This window comes from Carcharhinus amblyrhynchos, chromosome 2 (assembly GCF_965287045.1).
Source record: "Carcharhinus amblyrhynchos chromosome 2, sCarAmb.v2.hapA, whole genome shotgun sequence".
NCBI lineage: Eukaryota > Metazoa > Chordata > Chondrichthyes > Carcharhiniformes > Carcharhinidae > Carcharhinus > Carcharhinus amblyrhynchos.
The window spans coordinates 59,687,341-59,709,384 of NC_137325.1; the positions used below are offsets into that span (position 1 = coordinate 59,687,341).

The following is a 22,044-nucleotide window of genomic DNA, read 5'->3' on the forward strand; positions in this document are numbered from 1 at the left end:
TTCTATGATTCTATGAGGACTATATCATGCAGCTGCATGAACCATGCGTACATCCAATGCTGAGAATTATAGCCGATTACTTAAGCTAAATCTTTTCTGTTTCTTTATCGGGTCTGAATTTCTGTGGAGCTTGTCCCAGTTTCTTGCTTTAATTTTGGCTGAACAATCCTTGAGGAAAGACAGGTGCAAGTGTTCACTTCTATAACTTTTTACACTTGAGCAAAACTGTGCCATATGACAATTCTATTACAGTCACTCAAAGTGGGAGTAAAAATTGGTATAAATGATAGGGTCGAACTCAATGCAGCAACTGTATCTAAAATAATCACTGCGGTGTGAGCGAATCCATGTCAGAATCATATTCTACCTCTTCCTTTGAAGTCAAGGGATTATTTTGGGAGAGGACTGTTCCGTACAAAAACACTTTTGTGAGATTCTTCATTTTTTTCCCTGAGTTTGCGCTACAAAGTGATCCCCAATTCAATCTGCAGTTCTCCAAGCTAAAGACCAGCACAGATTATACCTGTAATCAAACTATTACTGCAGTTTTGTCATTCCACACAACGCAGTTTCACAATTGATGTTTCCAGCCAGGAGGGACTTTAGTTAGCTCCAATGGAATGTCTGTCTATATGTTAAGGGAGTCAGATTACTAAAGGTGGAAGTTACGTTTCAATTAGACTGCACGTGGAATGCAGCATTCAGTCCTGGGCATCCATGAAGGGTATACTGGCCTTAAAATTTGTGCATGCCAGAAAATAACAGAGCTTAAATGGTTAAGTTGTGAGAACAGGTTATGTAGACTAGGCTTGTATTCTCTTGGGTACAGAAGCTTAAGGAGTAAGTTAATTGAGGTGTTTAAGATGACTAAAGAATTTATTAGGGTAGATGGGCAGGCATTGTTTCTTCACGTGATGGAGTCTAGAACAAAGGGGCCCAACCTTAAAATTACAGTAAGCCTTTCACAGGGTGATGTCTTGATACAAAGTATCGTAACAACTTCTCAGAAATTAGCAGCCTTAGAGAATCCCTACAGTGCAGGAGGCCATTCAGCCCATTGAGTCTGCACCCATTCTCTCTAACAGAGTACCTTACACGGGCCCTTTTCTCTATCCTCTCCTGAAACATTTACCATGGCTAATTAATCCATCTAACCCAGACATCCTGGGACACTAAGGGCAATTCAGCATAGCCAATCAACCTAACCTGCGTATCTTTGGACTGTGGGAGGAAACCCATACAGACACGGGGACAACATGCAAACTCCACACAGTCACCCAAGGCAAGAATTTACCCCTAGTCTGTGGCGCTGAGTGGCAGCAGTGCTAACCCCTGTGCCACCGTGCCATTCCATATTGCTTGTATGTCGCTATGAAAGATGACGAGACCAAGGCATTGGTTTAGTTGCTGGACCATTGCTTCTGACATCAATTTATACGGAAGTGTGGTGGTTCTACCAAAGGGCAAATGCAGCATCTCTGACACAGTCACATTTATTCCCATTTTAATTTGATTATTCCAATTAAATACTCAATAATTGGTGGCATCAAGTGATGCATTAAGCATGAGTGGCGGTGGCCCTCAGCTTACTATTACTGTGTTACTTGCTTTGCCGTGTTCCTTGCCATGCTGTAGCTACTGGTTTTATTATTGTGAAGATGGCTGCCATTATTTACTTTTGGTGAATTGGATAGTTAATGCCTTGTTTGTTCAATGAAGTCATAGCTATTAACCTGCAGGGAGCCATGCTTTGATAGTTTTTGGCCCCAGTTTGTTTTTAGTCAAGTGGCTTGACAGATTGTTGCTGAAATGCGAAGTACTGCCAAAGTCACTGAGGCCGAAATGTCACATGACAGTAATTTACTAGACAATTTTATTACAGTCACTCAAAGTGGGAAAGCTTTGAATCATAGAAATGGCTCGAATCATAGAATCCTTGTAGTACAGAAAGAGGCTATTCAGCCCCTCAAGTCTGCACCAACACTCTGAAAGAGCATCCCAATACGCTCCTGATTTAAGCCTTGTAGATGGTGAAGTAACCTTGGTATAACTCTGGGTCTGTTGCTTTGATGGTAATCACGCAGTGAGTAATGTGTCGGATCACAAGGCTATAATTTATGGTGTTACTGCGCCTCACAGGTGTCCAGCTTTGGGTTGCTAGAAACTCTTACCTGTCCCATTTATTACTCTACACAGTAGACGATGTCCTCCTTGTGGAGAGATTATCTTCACAAAGATGACACAGTGGACATTTACAATAGTTCTATCGTAGTCAGACATGACTGATACTGGTGGGCTGGTGAAGAGGAGTTTGCGTACCAAGCAGTCCATCTACTGACCCTTGTATTCTCTCAACTGGCCCAGGCATTGTTGAGACACAAATTAGAAAGATCAAACAAACTGAGGACAGGTTGAGCTTTTTTATGCTTCCAAATGGTAAAAGATCATTCTTGGCCAGCTAAAAAATACTGCTGTGGATTTTAATTACTCTTCACAGAAAATCCTCTGCCCAGTATGTCATCAAATAGAGAAAGGAAAAATTGCATAGTGGTTTATCAAGTACAATTAATGTACTCCCTGTCCATTTCCACACTCTTGATTTATAACAGTTTGTACCTTCTTCCATTGCTACTTCACAGGGCCAGGGACCCAGCTTCGATTCTGGCCTCGGGTGACTGTCTGTGAGGAGTTTACACATTCTCCACGTGTTGGCGTGGTTTTCCTCTGGATGCTCTGGTTTCGTCCCACATTCCAAAGATGTGCAGGCTAGGTGGTCTAGCCATACTAAATTGCTCTTTAGTGTACCAAGATGTATAGATGAGGTGGATTAGTTGTGGTAATTGCGTGGGGTAAGGGGAATAGGACATGGAGAATGTGTAAACTCCTTACAGACAGTCACCCGAGGCCAGAATCGAAGCTGGGTCCCTGGCCCTGTGAAGTAGCAATGGAACAAACTGTTATAAATCAAGAGTGTGGAAATGGACAGAGAGTACATTAATTGTACTTGATAAACCACTATGCAATTTTTCCTTTCTCTATTTGATGATATACTGGGCAGAGGATTTTCTGTGAAGAGCAATTAAAATCCACAGCAGTATTTTTTAGCTGGCCAAGAATGATCTTTTACCATTTGGAAGCATAAAAAAGCTCAACCTGTCCTCAGTTTGTTTGATCTTTCTAATTTGTGTCTCAACAATGCCTGGGCCAGTTGAGAGAACACAAAGGTCAGTAGATGGACTGCTTGGTACGCAAACTCCTCTTCACCAGCCCACCAGTATCAGTCATGTCTGACTACGATAGAACTATTGTAAATGTCCACTGTGTCATCTTTGTGAAGATAATCTCTCCATAAGGAGGACATCGTCTACTGTGTAGAGTAATAAATGGGACAGGTAAGAGTTTCAAGCAACCCAAAACTGGACACCTGTGAGGCGCAGTAACAGAATTGTACAGCACCACAAATTGTAGCCTTGTGATCCGACACATTACTCACTGTGTGATTACCATCAAATCAACAGACCCAGTGTTGTTGGGTATAAGGCAGTGGTTACTTCCTTATATCCATCAAGATTTCTTCACCATCTACAAGGCTTAAGTCAGGAGTATATAGGGATATTCACCACTCATCTGGATTGGTGTAGCCACATTCAAAAAGCTCAACATTACGCTAAAGAGATCAATTTGCTTCTGCAGCATTTAATATCTACCAAGCATACAAAGTGGCTGCAGCAGGTGAGGTTTACAGGATACAGTGCAGGAATTCACCAAGATTGCTCCATGAACTCCTAACTCCTCTGCAACCGGTATCAGTAAAAAGCCAAGAACAGCCAAGCCAGGAGAACAGTGATATTTATATCCAACGTCCCCTTCAAGTCTTACATCATCATTACTTGAGCATGTATCACCTTTTCTTCATTGCCACTGATTCAAAATGCTGGACTTCATTACCTAACACCTTTGAGGGAACATCATTGTCACAAGAATTGCAACAACTCGAGAAGAGCGAGCACTTAGGCAATAAACGTGGCCTTATAACTGCTGCCCACATATTGAGAAAAAATACTGAACAAGATGTCCTATTCTTCACTAGCTGTCTTTCATCTTGATAAACATACGTTTCATCAATACAGCCAAATACATTTAAAACTTCCACTGTATAAGGGTTTGATCAAGATAAAAACAAACATAAGACATTTGCAAAGCTAAGTCTGCAGCTGATCCATCTCTGATAATAATCAAGGCATTAAAAGCACTGATTTAAGTAGTGCTTGGGAATGATAGGTATTTGATGGTGCGAAGGGTGGGCCGAAATATCTCATTTGAAAGGAATTCTCCGACACAATCTTATCACTGATTTCAATGAATTTCCTTCAAGCGATACTGGGAGGCACTGGAGGCTGGGGGTTGTTGGTGAAACACTAGGAATTAGCCTGTCTTGAAAGCAACAAATTAACGGTCTCTCTAATTAAAGCACAGGAAGGCTGAGGTAAATCAATTTATGAAAGTATCTTGTAGGAGGTGATTAGAAGGTATGGTTTTCTGTCTTCTCATTTCTTGCTGGAACGACGGAGGTTGAGGGGTGACCTCAACCTCCGTTGTTTACAAGAGGTTTACAAGATTGTGAATGACATGCTCAGAGTGGATAGCCAGATGCTCTTTCCAAGGGTAGAAAAGTCAAGTACAAGGGGACATAGGTTTAAGGTGCCTGGGGAAAAGTTTAGAGGAGATGTGCGAGGCACGTTTTTTTTTTACACAGAGGGTGTTGAATGTCTGCAACGTGCTGCCTGGGGAGGTGGTGGGAGCAGGAAAAATAGCAGCATTTAAGGGGCATCTAGATGAATACATGAATAGGATGGGAATGGAAGGATATGGACTCTGTAAGTGCGTACGGTTTTTAGTTTAGGCAGGCAAGATGATCAGCACAGGCTTGGAGGATTGAAGGATCTGTTCCAGTGCCGTACTTCTCTTTGTTTTTTTGTTCTAGGATACAAACTGAATTCCAGTTGACTGCTAGAACGAAAAGTCTCTCCTCTAAAACTGCAAAGATTTAAATGAGTTCCCAGTGAGTGCAGATCTACAGCTAAACACTTACTACAATCCAGCCCAAATTTGTAATTTTGTTCATGGTAACCATGAGCTCGTGGAATTTGGTGCAGCAGAAAGTTGCCCTTTCGTGGCTGGGATTAGGTGAGAGTAGAGGAAATTTAAATGAAGTTGTAATTGTCCTGGAAGTGTTTGATTCTGACACAGGATACAAATGTCAGACAGTGTTCCATTCCAAAACACACCATGATAACGCAAAAGATTCACCTGAGTATAGAATATCTGACCAAAGAAGTAAACAGTCTCCGCTGCTTTTGTAGAGATCACTGGAAGATAAGGCCATTGTGGGATATTATTCAGGAAAGAGGAAAAGGAGTTAGCATTTGAAATGTGCAGACTACAACACTGAAAGAGGATGATGGAAAAAGATTCAACAGGAACTTCCAGAAAGAAACTGGAATAAATGTTCTAAACAAAAGAATTTGCTGAGCAATGGGAAGTAGTTTATTTATTAGTGTCACAAGTAGGTTTACATTAACATTGCAATGAAGTTACTGTGAAAATCCCCTAGTCGCCACACTCCAGCGCCTGTTCGGGTACACTGAGGGAGGATTTAGCATGGACAATGTACCTAAACAGCACGTCTTTTGGACTGAGGAAGGAAACCAGGACACCCAGAGTAAACCTGTGCAGATATGGGGAGAGCGTGCAGACTCCACACAGTGATCCAAGCCAGGAATTGAACCTGGGTCTCTGGTGCTGTGAGGCAGCAGTGCTGACCACTGTGCTGCCATGCTGCCCCGAAAAAGTGAGTGAGACTCATTCGATAGCTCTTCCAAAGAGTAAGCAGACACAAACATTTCAAAGGCAAATGTTATATAATTCTTTGATTCTATGAAATAATTAACCAGAAGCTAGTCCAACATTAATCCTCGAACTTCAATGTCATGAAACCGGTAAGAATTAGGCAGCAACCAGGGCGACTTCACAAGTAGGTCCCAGGAAAGCACACAGTGGACTGGGAGTGGACAAGGGCTGGCACTGATTCACAGTTCTGGTATGGAGCCAGGAGGAGCACTCCAATTCTCCTAGCTGCATTTTTTTTAATAGTATAAAAAAACTTATTGTGTTAGCAGTGGCATTCAGCAGTCCCTTTAGATTGATGTAAAATCAACTGGTTGGGGCTCAAGAAAAAGCACATGTTCTTGGGATCCTCGATATCCCCCTCAAAATTAGATCCCCCCCAATTTCACACCTGAGAAATAAGCAAAGCAAAATCTAAATTCACTCCAAAATGTTCTTCCTATTTACAGAACCGTTGCTCCTTTCCATGCATTGTTAGGGATTCTTTTCAGCTCTTTATTTCTCTACCTTTGAGTAGCATTTCAGCTCCAAAGTGCTGATTTTTAAAGTATTGTGATCAGCAGGGCTTCCAATAAAAGATGCTCATCAACATGGTACTGAATAACTTAAATGTCAGCAAGTAAAACTTCCAGCCTTCCTCTGTTAAACTGTGGAGCTAGATTCAAAACACCATTTTGCTTATCCATAGAAACCTTTCTCAGATACTACTGCTCCACAGTTTGCCAGCAGCACACTCAGCAGCAACTGACGTGAGAATGCCATATACTTCATCCAGAAGGGCAACTCTCTATTGCACACAGCACATCAGCACAGTGAGTTAAACCAGTTCCTTTACCCAAGAATGAAACCATGAGTTGGTGCTAGGAAAAACCTGTCTCAAACTTTTCACGCAGCAATGTCTTATATTTTGTTAAGTGCATGCAAAGATGATGTTCTCCAGACTATCACAGTAGTACGTTAGAATATTTGCCGAGTTAGTACAAATCTGTGAACATTTTTTATGAAATTTGATAAATGTTGTGTCCCTATTTTTGGTAATAAGGATGCTATAAATATATCTTGATACTTTAAAATGACAATTAAAGGACACAGTTATGCAAACATTTATGAAGCATGAAAGTTTCAAGAAGACTGGGTAGCTCAGTCGGTAGACCATCAGGCTTTTAATCTGAGGGTCCAGGGTTCAAGTCCCTGTCTGGGTGCTGATTTTGGCTGAAGGTATTTGCTACCTAGGAAATCCTGGGAAAACAAGTAATGAATACTTAGAATATCGGAGCAGGAGTAGGCCATTTGGCCCTTTGTGCCTTCTTTGCCATTCATTATTGCTTCTCAGCCTTTTGGCTAGGATCGGGCATCGGATCGAGCCCAGGATGGACTGTAGTGCCTTGTCTTGTCAGCTTGGATCTTGCTTGTGCCTCTTCTGGGAACCATGAATTGGATTCATTTGGATTTTGGGTTTGGTTTTTGAAGGAAATGGGAAGTGGATTTGGGTTTGCCCAGTCCAATCTGAGCTTTAGCTTTGAGGACGAGTAAAAACTTTAAAGAAAAGAAGGCATTGGATAATTATGTTGTGTCAAATCATTTGTCAACAGCTCCAATAAAGACATGTGATTTCCATTCAGCTAGCTAGCAGAAAGGGACACAGGTAGTTGGGTGATATCACTGGCAGTGACAGCACCATAAAATTAGAGAGGAATTATAACATGCAAACGAGCTGTTCAGCTCAACCAGTTCAGGTTGGTAAAACAAGAGCAAATTACTACGGATGAAGTCAATGGAAAGTGAAAATTGGACGGTGCCTAGCCAACTCAACATCAACTTTATATCCAGTCAGCAGGCTGGAAACTCAACCTCAGTCACTGGTTGCAATAAGTGGTATTCTATTCTCAACTAGTTTTTTCACAGGAGATCGTTTTGAGAGACATGCCACTACTGTTATCACAGAGTCATAGAAATCCTACAGAGCAGAAGGAGGCCATTTGGCTCATCAAATCTGCACCAGCCACAATCTCACTCAGGCCTTATCCCTGTAACCCCATGTATTTAACCTGTTAATCACCCTGACACCAAGGGGCAATTTAGCTTGGCCAACCCACCAAACCCGCACACCTTTGGAGTGAGAGGGGAAACCGGAGCACCCGGAGGAAACTCGCGTACACATGGGCAGAATGTGCAAACTTCACACAGAGAGTGACCTGAGGCCAGAATTGAACCCGGCTCCCATGCCACCCAGAATTTAGCTCAGCTTTCTAATGTGGCGTGACTTTCTCATTTTCAGATAGAGAAAAAGAGCACTTGACAAACATCACTCCTTAATCCAGGGAAAGAGCTTCGGAAGATTTTACACCACCATTATGCCTCTTGACTTTGCTGCTCCTAACCACAGTCGGCCCGGAAAATACGTGACTGCTATTTGGGAGTTACTTTTCAGCCGAGGAGCAAAATCCTTTGAGCAAGGAACAGTTAGTTAGCTGAATCTTGGGAGCTGCTGCATGAACGGAGCTGTCTCCACTGTGGTGTCAGTGGCAGGGCCACTGACCTCAGTCCATTTGTCAATGTCGAAACTCACACTGTCTTCTCAGCTGGTTTTGACAAGACAGGGAGTGGCAAAACTCCTGAGGTCAATTAACAGCCAATATTGCGCTGACACGGAATAAATCTTTGTAACAAATGGGTACGTACCAAGATGTCCAGGCAGGCAGCTTTGAGCAGGGTGATCTGATCTGCAATGGTCAAGCTCGTGAAGCCAGGCAGCCGTTTAGCAAATTCCACGATTTTGATAATGCACTTTGTGGCAAGTTCACTGAATTTGTCCCACAAACCCAGGTCAAGCCGTACCCGGTGGTCAGCACTGGAATTCTGTAATCAACAAAAGCAATAAATGTATAATCACTGTCAATGAAAATGCAATTACAAAGCGCGTGACATGTTGAGTTCACTGCATGGTTCTGTCCCTGTGAAGATCAGTACTTAAAGCCAAGGAAAACCAATTATTTTATAAGTTGAAACACTCATGTTATTTATTCAAATTAAGATTTTGAGTGGACTTTAGTAGAGTTCTACTCTATTCCCTCTAATAAAACACTTTTAGTAAAACAAATTCTCCAGGCTGCTGTATCAGAGTTTTAATAAAACACGACTGGTAAGTAATTAGCAAAGTTCCCCATGAGTTGAATTCCATAGAGGTAATTTTCCGCGTTTGTGGCACTGATGCTTGGGAACCTGGAATGCAGACTGTGCGTACTGTAATATCTCTGGGCACACTGCCCCAGGTTGTCATCATTCACAACAGGCAGGAGTGATTGCCTGCTTCCCTCTGAAAATTTAACACCAATAAATGTAAGCTATTACATACAGGCTGAACAAATGTGGGACCTAAGTGAATGGAGCTGAGAAACTTTTTCAAAACGTTGTGAAAAGCCTCAAAAAGTGTAACAGTAGCTGCTTCACTTTCACTGCTTATCAGCAAAGTGCCAACGTCTTCCCCACACTTTTCAGTCCACTTTTTCACCATTTTCCAACATACGGTCAAAGCTCCAACTCTGCATTTGGAAAGTCAGCCTGAAAAGACAATGTAATTAAAAAAGCAATAGAAAAAGGAGATATTCAGGTACAAGTCTTCCTAAGCTGTATTAAGGTTTCATGTTGGTCAGTCCACATATCTCCTTCTATCCTGTGCCTGAAAGGAGGTCCTTGCCAATTATTTACCAAACCACAACAAAATACTGTGATTTTTGCTTACAATGGGTAGGACAAGGAGACAAGCCCCAAGTCTACTTCAGTAAGAATAGGAATCCAACCCCATGCTGTCGGTGTCAGTCTAATCCACATGCTAGACTGGCTAGTCAACTGAGTTAACTGCTTGCCATCCCCATCACCCTCAGTCCACTTTCATTCAGTTTTTAGACTTATTGGCCCTGATTTTATCAGTGAGGGTCTCTGCTGGCCTTGGGCACAATCTTATGAGCCTCGGCTGGGTGTGCCGGTAACATTCTGGCCATTCAGCCCATACTCAGTTTTGATTAAAGAATCACAGAATTGGCACAGAAGGAAGCCATTTGCCCCATTGTGTTTGCACAGTTCTCCAAACAAGCATCATGACTTAGTGCCTTTTCCCTCTACCCTGCACATGTTTGTACTGAGGCTGAGTGCACAGCTGTGCAGAATGAACGGACTGGGGCTCGGTGGGGAAGGGGGCTGAGTGGGGGCTCTTTGTTGGGGGGGGGGGTGCGGCAGGGCTGAGGGGGGGGCAGGTTTACATTTTGGGTATGGGGAGGATTCCCTTCTTTAGTTAGTGGTTAATGGTGCTCCCCTGGTCAGTTGAGAGGGGAGGAAAGGACATTTTTTTTGGTGGGGGGGGGTCTTGTTTCTGAGCACTTTAAAAACCGTGGTCCGATCTCAGAACAGCAGGTTTGGCTACTGGGTTTCCCGAGATGCCCTCATTAGCATCTTTCTGGTGGGCGAATTCCACTTGACAGATGCTGCCAACGTCAATGGGAAATATTCTTGTTTCCCCACTGGCATGGGCACTTAGCCTGAAAATAGGAGAATCCCACCTTCTAAATGCATTAAGAACTGCTGGAGACAAAGTCTAACATTGGACAATACACCAAAGACTACTGGTAACAACTTTGCCAGAATACCTAGATACCTTTTGACACAGGGAATGCTGTGTATGATGTATGATAGGATCAGAAAGACAACAGGGCCACCAACAAAGAAACAGCTCTGTTAAAAACAAAAGGCCGGGGATGTCATTGCCACCTTCAATAAACACTTGGAGAGATGGGTAGAACAGCACCTTGAGTTGTACCCTCAGGAGAACACTGTCACTGAGGAAGCTGGAAGCACCATGGAAAGACTACCTGTCTTGACAGAGCTGGATATCAAACCCACAGTGGAGAGCCTAGCAAAACTATTGACATGCTTTCCAAGGGCAAAAGATGTACCACCTGAACTCAGCAAGCACAGGAACACAGCACCCCTGCAGCATGTGCACAAACCTTTCAGGCTCTGCTGAAGCAATGCCCCTGGAGATGTGAGATGCAAAAATTGTGACCCTGTTCAAAAACAAAGGCAACCACAATCAACAACAATCAAGGCATCTTCCTGCTGAGCATTGTGGAAAGTGTATTTGCCCCTATTGCCGTTGTCAAGATTGCAGACCTGCTGGCTAGGTGCATTGATCAGAACAGGCGCCAGAGTGTGGCAACTAGGGGAATTTCATTGTAACTTCATTGCAGTGTTAATGTAAGCATTACGTGTGATCTTGGCTGAACACATCTATCCTGAATCCTGGTGTTGTTTCAAAACTGGAAGATCTACAATTGAAATGGTCTCATCAGTCTAGCAGCTGCAGGAGAAATGCCGTGAACAAAGGAGACTACTGCATATTGCCTGCATTGATCTCACCAAAGCATTCGGCCACGCAAGCAGCTAATTAGTTGCTGGATAGGCCTAAATTGAAGCTGGGGGTCTCACGAAAGGTCAAATCAGGATTATCCCATACGTTCTGGCCTGTCGCTAATGCCCAGGCTGCTCTCACAAAGTCTAACCTCGCAGAGTGCAAGTCCAGAACTGCTGCACTGTACTTGCTCTGGTGGTGGTGTCAGCATAATCTCTGGAGAAAACTGCTGTACCTTTGTGTTCCACTTTATTTTTCTACTGATGTAGCACGGTGAAGCCCATCCGGAATGTGGTCATTAACAGTAATTTGCAGAAAATCAGAAAATAAAATGCAACCTAATATAAACCTTGGTCACAATGAAATTGACTTCATAGGGATAAGAAAATGGGACTTCATGATGTTTTTATTGCCTGGAAGTCTGTGTGGAGCATGTACAAACAGGTGAAGGGACTTAAATGATCAACGTGAAGATTTCTGAGAATGGTTGCACAAAACAGAACATAGCTTACTGCAAGAATAACAAGTTCATCTGGCAGGCAACTTCTTTCAATTCAATACATATGTGAATCAAATTTCCCCAGAAGCACAGTTTAGCAGTATGGTGCAAGGGAGCTGAATTATGACTTCCACTTTCAACTTGGTCTTTAGATAATTTTAGGCATTTACGTTTGTCAAACTGACTGCAGAATTATTCGAAATTAACCAGCCACAACGCAGCCAATATTCGATGCAAGTCCCTAGCTTCATAGTGCAATTTACAATTTCAGAAATATAATGCATTAAAAAAAGCACAAAATGTATTCTTTGAACAACTATTATTTCACTCCGTTTACATTCATGGATCTGGCATGTTTACAACCAGAAAATGTCTCGGATCAGACTAAAGTCAATGATTCAGAACTTCAGTGTGTAACGAAGCATCAAGCGGCAGATATTCCCCTCAAAGCACATGCTCTCAACTGGATCTCTGAGCTGATTAAATGATCAGACAGGCATTGAAACCATTACATTCCCCTATTCTGGCATCTAATTTCACAAATGTCCAATCCCGCTCTTCTTTATGTTCATTTTTATTTAATTCACAGAGTGCATATGCTTCAATAAAGATGCAACAAATCAACTTCTTCGAAACTGATCTAAAATCGGATTCATTTCACTGATATGAGACAGATGAATAAATAAGAAAATGCTCCGGGTAACTATTTTTGCTTCCACTTGCAAACCTATGACATTTTCCTGAGGTTTTGGTGTTCAATCCGATGGAACTTTCAGTAATCGTGACTCCGAGGCACACTGGAGACATTACTATTACCTGCTATCATCTAATGACCAGAAAATAACTTGGGTTCAGATGGTAATTAGACAGCATGCGAGTGATTTGGGACACGGGGCTGGATTTTACGTGCCCCTGCAAGGCGTGTTTTCTGTGGGGAACACGATAAATATGTCGAGTCGCTGTGCTTGGCTGGGGCTGCACAGCATCCAGCCAATCCGATTGTGAGGATGGAAGTCCCACCTACTGCTGATCAATGCTCAGAGTGCAAAATGGCAGCTAGCCTATCGCGAGTTGGCGGTGGTTAAACCCCCACTGTTCTAAAGCTTCAAGCCAAGATAATCAGGAACAGCCCATGTGGTTTTGTGAAAAAGGAATCACGTTTAACCAATTTATTGGAGTTCTTTAAAGAAGTAACATGTGCTGTGGATAAAAGGGAAGCAGTAGATGTACAGTACTTAGATTTCCAGAAGGCATTTGGTAAGGTGCCAGATCAAAGGCTATTGTGAAAAATAAAAGCTCAGAGTGTAGGGTGTAACACAATCGCATTAATGGAAGATTGGCTGGCAGGAAACAGAGAGTATGCATAAATGGGTTTTTTTTCCTGATTGGCAGGATGTGGTAAGTGGAGTCATGCAGACGTCTGTGCTGGGGTCTTAACTTTACATCAGTGGCTTAGTAGAGGGAAGTGAAGGCATGGTAGTTAAATTTGTAGATGACAGAAAGATAGGGATAGGAAAGTATGTTGTGGAGAAGACATAAGGAGTTACAGATAGATATCGCTAAGTTGTGATAAGTTGTGAAAAGGAAAAACTATGGTATAATGTGGGGAAGTGTGAAGTTATTCCTGTTGGTAGGAAGAATAAAAAAGCAGAATATTAATTTGAACCAGGAGTAACAGCAGAATTTCAAGGGAGACAGATTTAAGTGTTCTTATGTATGAGTAACAAAACCTTAGTATGCAGATATAATATGTAATCAAGAAGGCTAATGAAATGTTTTCCTTTATTATGAGAGGAATTGAATCTAAAAGTAAGGGTGTTATGTTTCAGATACCTAGGCCATTAGTGAGACCACATCACAAATACTGTGTGCAATTTCAGTCTCCTTTTGTGAGGAAGGATGTCAATGTGTTGGAAGTGGTTCAGAGGGGGCTTACCAGATTGATATCTGAAATGAGCAGGTTGCCTTATGAGGATAGGTCAAACAAGCTGGGTGTGTTTCCAATGGAGTTTGGAAGAGCAAGGGTGGCTTGATTGAAGTACCTAAGACCATAGAATCCCTATAGCGCAGAGGGAGGCCATTTGGCCCATCAAATCTGCATCGACTCTCTGATAGAGTATCTTACCCACGTCCTCTTCCCCCATAGCCTCATATATTTACAAAGGGTTATCCATCTAACCTACGCATTCTGGGACACTAAAGGATAATTTGACCATTGCCATTCCATCTAATCCACACATCTCTGGAATCTGGGAGGAAACTGGAGCACTCAGTGGAAAACCAAGCAAACACAGGGTGAAGCAGTGAACTTCACACAATCACCCAAGGTTGGAAATGAACCTGGTTCCCTGGTGCTATGAAGCAGCAATGCTAAACACTGTGCCCACAAGATTCTGCATGGTGTTGATAAGTTGGATGTGGTAAGGATGTTTCCTCTGGTGGGTGAGTCCAGAACTAGGGGCACTGTTTTAGAATTTGGCGTCACCCTTACAGGACAGGGATTTCACGACTTTGGAACCCCTTGCCTCAAAGGGCAGTGGAGACAGAGTCATTGAATATTTTTAAGGCAGAAATAGATAGATTCTTGACAGGCAAGGGAATCAGAGGTAACTGGGAGTAAATGGAGTGTAGAATTTGAAACACTGTTCAGCCACGATCTTACTGAATAACAGAGCAGGCTATTTCTGCTCATATTTCATACATTTTTTTTGTATGTTTGTATTTCGGGGAAGTCAAATTAACTCTTTACAATCAAAGTCAGCTCCACATTATGGCTACGGGCCACAGTTGTACATAGAACCATTTCATTGCAGTTCCTGTGATTGTGATAATTCGAGAGTAGAAAGTAAGTAGGTCATCAACGTAGCTAGCATTCTTTGAATGACACAGGGCTGCATAGTTAACAGCTGGACACAGAATCTTGCTTCTGCCATTCCCATACAAACAGGTGGTTATATTTAATCGCAATAACTCGTCAATATTCTTGATCTACAGCCTGCAATGGCTTACATTTTACAGATTCTTCTCTCCTGCCTCTCTTGCAATCTGCTGACTTTTGTTGGAAGGTAGTTTCTGGACCACTAGCTGTTCTCTGCAAGTGGCAATCTTTTGCGTTTAACACTGTCACTAGGAGGATGAAGAGGTACCTTACAGAGGTTTATAAATTCATGAGGGGCAGAGGTGAAGTGAATAGCCAAGGTTTTCTCCCCAGGGTAGGCGAGTCTAAAACTCGGTTTAAGGTGAGAGGGAAAAGATTTAAAAGAAACCTGAGGAGCAACCTTTCCACACAGAGGGTGGTGCGGATATGGAATGAATTGTCAGAGGAGTGGTAGAGGAGGGTACATTTGCAACATTTAAAAGACATTTGGATAGACAGATAGAGAGGAAAGGTTCAGAGGGATGTGGGCCAAACATAGGCAAATGGAACCAGTTCAGTTAGCAAACCTGGTCGGCATGGATGAGTTGGGCAGAAGGGCCTGTTTCTGTGCTGTATAGCTCTCTGACAGGGAATGCTAACAGGATATTTGACTGTGGCAAACATCACAACCTAACCAATTTTGTCTCACATGTGTCAATGTGGGTCACTGATCAAGAATCAGGAATGTGGACCTTGGCTGATCATTCTGATTGGGCACTTTACAGCCTTCTAGACTGAACACTGAATTCAACCACTTCAGAGCATGAATTCACTCCTTCACTTTCACCCCATTTCCATTTATTATTTTCATCTCATTCTCCATTTTATCGCTCTCCTTCTTTACAATCACCACCCCCCCGCACCCCCCCCCCGCCACACACACACACACACACACACACACACACACACACACACACAAAACCCTTCTTCAGTTCAACAGCCACATTTCCCAGGCAGTCCTTTACCAAGCTGGACCTTTGTTTTGCCATTAATGCATAACAGATGCTTTCAACACCTTCTCAGCCTTCTGTATCCTCCTTTACATTCCCATTGTCCAAGTCCACCCTCCACCCTCACAGTATAATTCTCTGCTGCCTCTCTTCCCTCTCAGCTCTGGCGAAGGGTTATTTAGATTTGAAATGTTGGCTCTATTCTCTCTCCACAGATGCTGCCAGAGCTGCTGAGATGTTGCAGCATTTTTCTGTATTTGTGTCTGACTGACCATTCTCTCCCTGCACCCAGAAACACTGGAATCAATGTAGTTCTCCGATTGAAACGGGATGATTCAATCAGCACAGTCTGAGAGAGGAACAGGGATTTCTCTCAGCTGCTGCAACATTACCTCTTCTTATGTCAATACTGCAGATGAGCACTATGAAATAGTTGCTTCGAGCTTTATATTTTCTTGATTTGAGAAGCAGCATGAAAAAACATCCTTGCTGCAAAGATGTGGAGAAGTAGAGGACAACCCTTGGCCAGCAGAGCTGCTGCCTCCTTGTTCTCAAGCCCAGCAGATTCCCAGGTCATCCTGCAAGCAGCAACCACACTCTTATTTATTTTCATGGCAAACCACAAAAGATCCCACATGGAGCTATCAGTTTCCAAAAATGCTATTGGCAAAAGTTCAGAGGAACAATTGAAAGGCCACCTGGGGGGCAAACAGATTGCGCTTTATCTTTAAAATAAAGCAGAAGAGCTAGGATGTAATGACTGACATCCAGCAATATAGCCAATATTCACACACTCGCTAACTACACATACTCAGTCAATAACTGCACAAACACTCACTCACTAATTGCACAAACACTCACTACACAAACACACACTCACTAACTGCACAAACACACACTCACTAACTACACAAACACACACTCACTAACTACACAAACACACACTCACTAACTACACAAACACTCACTCACTAACTACACAAACACTCACTCACTAACTACACAAACACACACTCACTAACTACACAAACACACACTCACTCACTACACAAACACACACTCACTACACAAACACACTCACTAACTACACAAGCACACACTCACTAACTACACAAGCACACACTCACTACACAAACACACTCACTAACTACACAAGCACACACTCACTAACTACACAAACACACACTACCTGCACAAACACACACTCACTAACTGCACAAGCACACACTCACTAACTGCACAAGCACACACTCACTAACTGCACAAGCACACACTCACTAACTGCACAAACACACACTCACTAACTGCACAAACACACACTCACTAACTGCACAAACACACACTCACTAACTGCACAAACACACACTCACTCACTACACAAACACACACTCACTAACCACACAATCATACACTAAATCTGTATCTCAGTAACGGGACTGCTAAAGTGGGTCTTTTTCAACTATAATCTGATTTGTGAAAAACACACACAAGTTTAAACACTTTGATTTTGATATGATATTTGATTGATTTATTGTCACATGTATTAGCATAGAGTGGAAAGCATTAGCTGTTTGACAGTGAGGGCTGAATGGAGAAAGTCAACCCAGGAGTTTTTCAGCATTGCAGCCATGACCTTATTGATAGGTGGAAGACGTTTGCGGAGATCAATGGGCTACTCCTATTCCTGAGCAAGATTATGTGAGCAGGCAGCCACTTCCATCTCTGGCAACATTCTTTCCACTAGTTGCTGAGGCAACATTGCTGGTGACCTTTTTCCCTCTTTTTGGTTCTCTCGGCTCCTGCCGCAGGCCCAGCCTGGCAGATCTGTGTTTCAGGACCCACTCACTCGGTTAGAAGTGATACTATTGGTGATGGACGTTGACGGCCCCAACCAGTTTACAGTCTGTGCTCTTGCCGCCTTCAGTGCTTCTTCCAAATGGTGTTCAACATGGCTCATTCAGCACTGACTCATCAGTTGAGGGAGGACAATAGGTGCTAAGTAGGTTTCCTTGCTCCTGACTCCAGAATCAATGTTGCAGGCTCCACTGGCCCCTGCCTCCTGACTGTATATGACTGTGCCGCTGCCTCTGTTGGGACAGGACACACCCAGGGATGGTGATGGAGGTATTAGACCATTGGCTGAAAGCTATGATTCAGTGAGTAGGAACATGTCAGGCTGCTAGTTGACTATTCTGTGGGATAGCTCTCCCAATTTTGGCACAACTGCTCAGTTGGTGGCGAGGTTAACTTTTCAGTGTTGACTGGGTTTGATGCGCCTTGTCAATACTTAGCTCAATGTCAGGTGATCTATTCAGTTGTATTCTTATTATTCTTTTATGTAACAATTTGATACACTTTTATAGAGCAGTTATGAATTAGATGCAGACCAGGCCAGTAAAGGACAGCGGATTCCACTCCCTAAATGATATTAATGAACCAGATGGGCTTTTACACCAATCTGTTTGTTTCCTGATTATGTTTCATTCCTGATTTCTTTATTCATTGAATTTAAGTTCCCCCAGCTGTGGTGCATTAGTCTGGTCTTCCATCATTTAACACTGGGCTGAATTATATGGTGAGCAGAGGCTCCCCACACTTCTTTATCAATGTCGGGACATTTCTTTCACATGACCAATTTGCCCTGCTGTATGCTTTTGGCCAAGGGGCAATTTATTATTCCGAGGCAAGGCTTACACTGTTCTCCAGGAGGAAATCTGCCTCATTGAGCTGCTGCCAATTGGGAGCAGTGGCCACTGCTGGTATTGCAGGAGATCAGGATGAGATTGGGGGGGGTATGCAGGTGGGGGGAGGTGGGTGTGCTTTCAACTGGAACCAGAGCCCTGGGGAAGAACAACCTTCTCCTTTCACTGGCCATTGGCCAGTAGCCTGCATGGTCAAACCTGCCAGGCTTCACATGAAGCACAGATCCTTTAAATCTGAGTGGTCATCGTACACTTAAAGTTTCCAAATGGACCATTGAGACACCCAACACCACCTCCACCACTGGTAAAACCATGGCGTCGGTGGGCATGCAGTTGGCACACAAATCTCCAATGGTCCCCTATGTTTTAAATTCACTGGTCTGCTTTCCCACTCACAGGTGGCCTGTGAAATCCAGCTCTTAACAACTGTGCTACCATTCCCTCATATCACAAATGGTTCTTGTTAGGGTAAAACTATTATTAAAGCACTATTTGAATGAACCATAAAATAAACAATTGAATGTTACCTTCAGCCTGGCTTTTACATCCCCCCACACCTTGTTTTGTTTCTCTTTACTATTGCGCAGTAGTCCTTTTTTAACTTTTGTTTAACTTTGCCATGATCAAATTGATTTATTTTCCTAATTTGAAAACTGTTCTTTCCCTTGGTTTGTTCTTTGCCCTAACTGTCAGTTTTGGAGTCAAGGACATCTTTCCAAAACAGTTTTCCATGTTTGAAGTGTAAAACGTGTCCTACATGGAAGAGGGCCTGTCACTCAATAACAGTCAAGGGGGACCCGGAAACTCAGCAATGCAGAGATCAGAAAACATCCACCGTTCTGAAAAGGTTATCTACCTTGTTAATTTGGATCTTTGGGGTTTGTTTCGCATTTGAGTAAATAATATGGGAATATTGATTATTTTCTGTCTATATTGATATTGCACATCCTCTATCACGCGGAGCAGGGGTATAAAACATTCTCTTTATGCCCCCAGCTAAAGAATTTCAATACGACTATAGGGATCTTTCAAACAGTAGGAAGAATATTACTGCAAAAGACGCACACATATCTGGAAGTACATGTATAAAAAGCAGCATTCATAAATCTTTTCATCTTAAAAAAAAACTGTCTTATCTTTTGACTGCTTGGAGGCTCTATTCAAATGGATTCTGCTCAGCATGGCTTATTTTGCTTGGGATGATTCAAAATAGGGATTGCTGGAAAAGTCACGGGGAATTGGGAAGACGGGGCATAATCTTACCACCCGCTCGCACTACGTTCCCACTGCAGCGAAGATGGAGATTTTGGCGACAAGTTAAATCTCCGTTCACTGCAGAGGGATGGGAAAACCTCAGAGGGATGAACGATCAGAAAGTTCCAGCCTTGGGTTCAGAAAGTGTTGGGCAGGATGAAAGGATGAGAGATCCAGTGGAAAGCAAAATGAGGTGGGTGTGCATCAGACAGTCAACTCACAAATGGCAGTTTCCTTCCCGCTTCAGGTCTGACTTAGAGCACTCGGCCTCATTTGCACTGAATGAGCTGCGATCTACCAAGCGGGTGCCCAAGTACAGCCCAGTGGATGCAATGATAAGTTGCATTAAGAAGCACCAATAAGATAGCAAAACATCCCATGATGTTTCACAGGAATCTATTTGGACAATAACTCACACACAGCCAGAGGAGATATTAAGCTCAGTGGTCCAAAACGAGGTCAAAGCAATAGGTTTCAGGAGAAAACAAAGAGGCAGAAAAGTGTAGGGCAGGAATTCTAGAACTTAAGCAGCTGAAAGTAAAGTCAATTTTAGAGTCAAATGTATGGGGGATGCACAAAAAGATGCCAAATTCTTGGAGCATTGTAGGGTTGGAGGATGTTACAAGTGTAGGCAGGAGTGAGGCCATGGAAGGATTTGAACATGAGGACAATCATATTAAAGTTGATATGTTGCTATATGCTGGCTGGCCAGTATCAGGACTGGAAGGTCAGCAGCAAAGTAAGTACAGGAGGCAGTTCCAGGCAAATGGCCCATTTATTTTTGCAGGGTCCATTGGACTACTCTGGGCCTTCCATGATTCCATTGTCTGTGGAACTGATTGGACAATGCACTGCACAAGGTCTGATCAGTTCCCTTCTAAAACTGCAATAGTAACTTGCATATTTTCCACATTCTCCCAACGAAGCTGCTGCCAAGGCAGTTCAGTGATATTTCCCTGCTAAAATGCCCATGGGTTGATTGTCAGAGTTGACGAGATGATAACCCCAAGCCTATTTTAAGACTATTGCCACTCTATCAATGCCAATTTTAGAAAGTGAAAATTAACCTCTGTACCTTTCCACACTTATTTTACATATTCTTCTGCCCTTTATACAAGTCTGCATTACTTCACTGATGCATTTTTATTTTGCCTTACAGCCACAATTTTCCCCAAGAAAATGAAGGACCAGATTTGCCAACCTTGCCTACAGCTGGGATTCTCCTGTCCCACCACTGAAGAAAGAAGATGAACCTTTCAGGAACACTCTGAGCCTGAAAGATGGACCTATTGAAGACACTGGTGTTGGAAGATCCACCTGATAGATGCTGTGGTGTTCTAGGATCCAGGGCCACTGGCGGCCTCCATCCTGAACTCCAAAGGCAGCCCAGACATTCTTCAGGTACGTTCTGACTACTCCATGCCATGTTGGCCCAGATGTATTCTGGATCAGTGTGTTTTCCCACTGGCATTATGGAGAATTGGGCGTGGGAAGAGATTCCAGTCAGGCCTTTACTTGAACCCCATTAATGGGATACAAACCAGCTTCACACCGGTTTCCAGCAGGATTCCCAAGCCACCATGGCCAGCACCACAGAAAGAACTTGCTATAAATTACTCCAGTATGAAACCTTCTTGGGCCTCAACCTCCTCCCCCTCCGCGCCCTGTCCACCACTGATCCTGCTGCCAGGAGTGTGGGAGAATTCCGCTCTGAAATTCTTTACCTGTGCCTTAAAAACAGCACAAAAAGATTTTATACACAGGCAGCAGGTTCAAAGATAATGGCACAGGAGTGAATTTTGGTGTTGTCACCAAGTTTGACAGGGACAGGGCATTAGTGAGATGAAAATCACGGTGCGGTAATTATTATCTCACTTTCACTGAGTTCCAGCCTCCTGTGATTGCGGAGTGGAACAAGCACCTGGTGCTCCTTCTGAAACTGCCGGGTGCCTCATTAATCTGCATAAATCACAATCCTGTGGCGTACAAATTCATTTTAATGTGGTGCCAATCGGTGGCATACGTGCATGCACACTTTCCACCAATGAAACTCTACAGCCTCTAAAAGCTGGTCTGAAAATGGTCCATCTAAATTCAGTTAAAACATTTGAGCCTGACTCGTCCTCCTAGTTCCACGAGAAAAACCCCCCATCTCACCTGTTACTGGACCCTACCTAACCCCCCTCAGCTATTTCTTGCTCCTCTTTGGATTGTATACTGCCAGCTTGATTCCACAGAGGAATTGCTGGATTTCCACCCATAAGTCAACAAAGCCTTGATGGCCAGATCTCCCAAACAACGTCATGAAGCCAGTGGAGCAGATACCCCACACCCAGTAATGCTTACCTGCACTGCACCCAAAACTAAACTCTATCCCATTTGCCCAAGATGGCACCCTTCCCTCCCCTTGT

At 43.1% G+C, this 22,044-nt stretch overlaps 1 protein-coding gene and 1 non-coding gene across 5 annotated transcripts in view; one reads left to right on the forward strand and one right to left on the reverse strand.

Moving 5' to 3' along the window:
- Positions 1 to 22,044, reverse strand: part of LOC145354845 (retinoic acid receptor beta-like) — a 337,521-nt gene that overhangs the window by 24,824 nt on the left and 290,653 nt on the right. For all 4 annotated transcript variants that reach the window (XM_080206407.1, XM_080206383.1, XM_080206391.1 and 1 more), the window contains one exon: positions 8,590 to 8,766. In XM_080206407.1, coding sequence (XP_080062533.1) covers positions 8,590 to 8,766 — 177 coding nt within the window. The remainder of the gene's footprint in view (positions 1 to 8,589; positions 8,767 to 22,044) is intronic.
- On the forward strand, positions 7,037 to 7,111 carry trnak-uuu (transfer RNA lysine (anticodon UUU)). The gene has a single exon. It is a non-coding gene; the product is annotated as a tRNA-Lys (tRNA).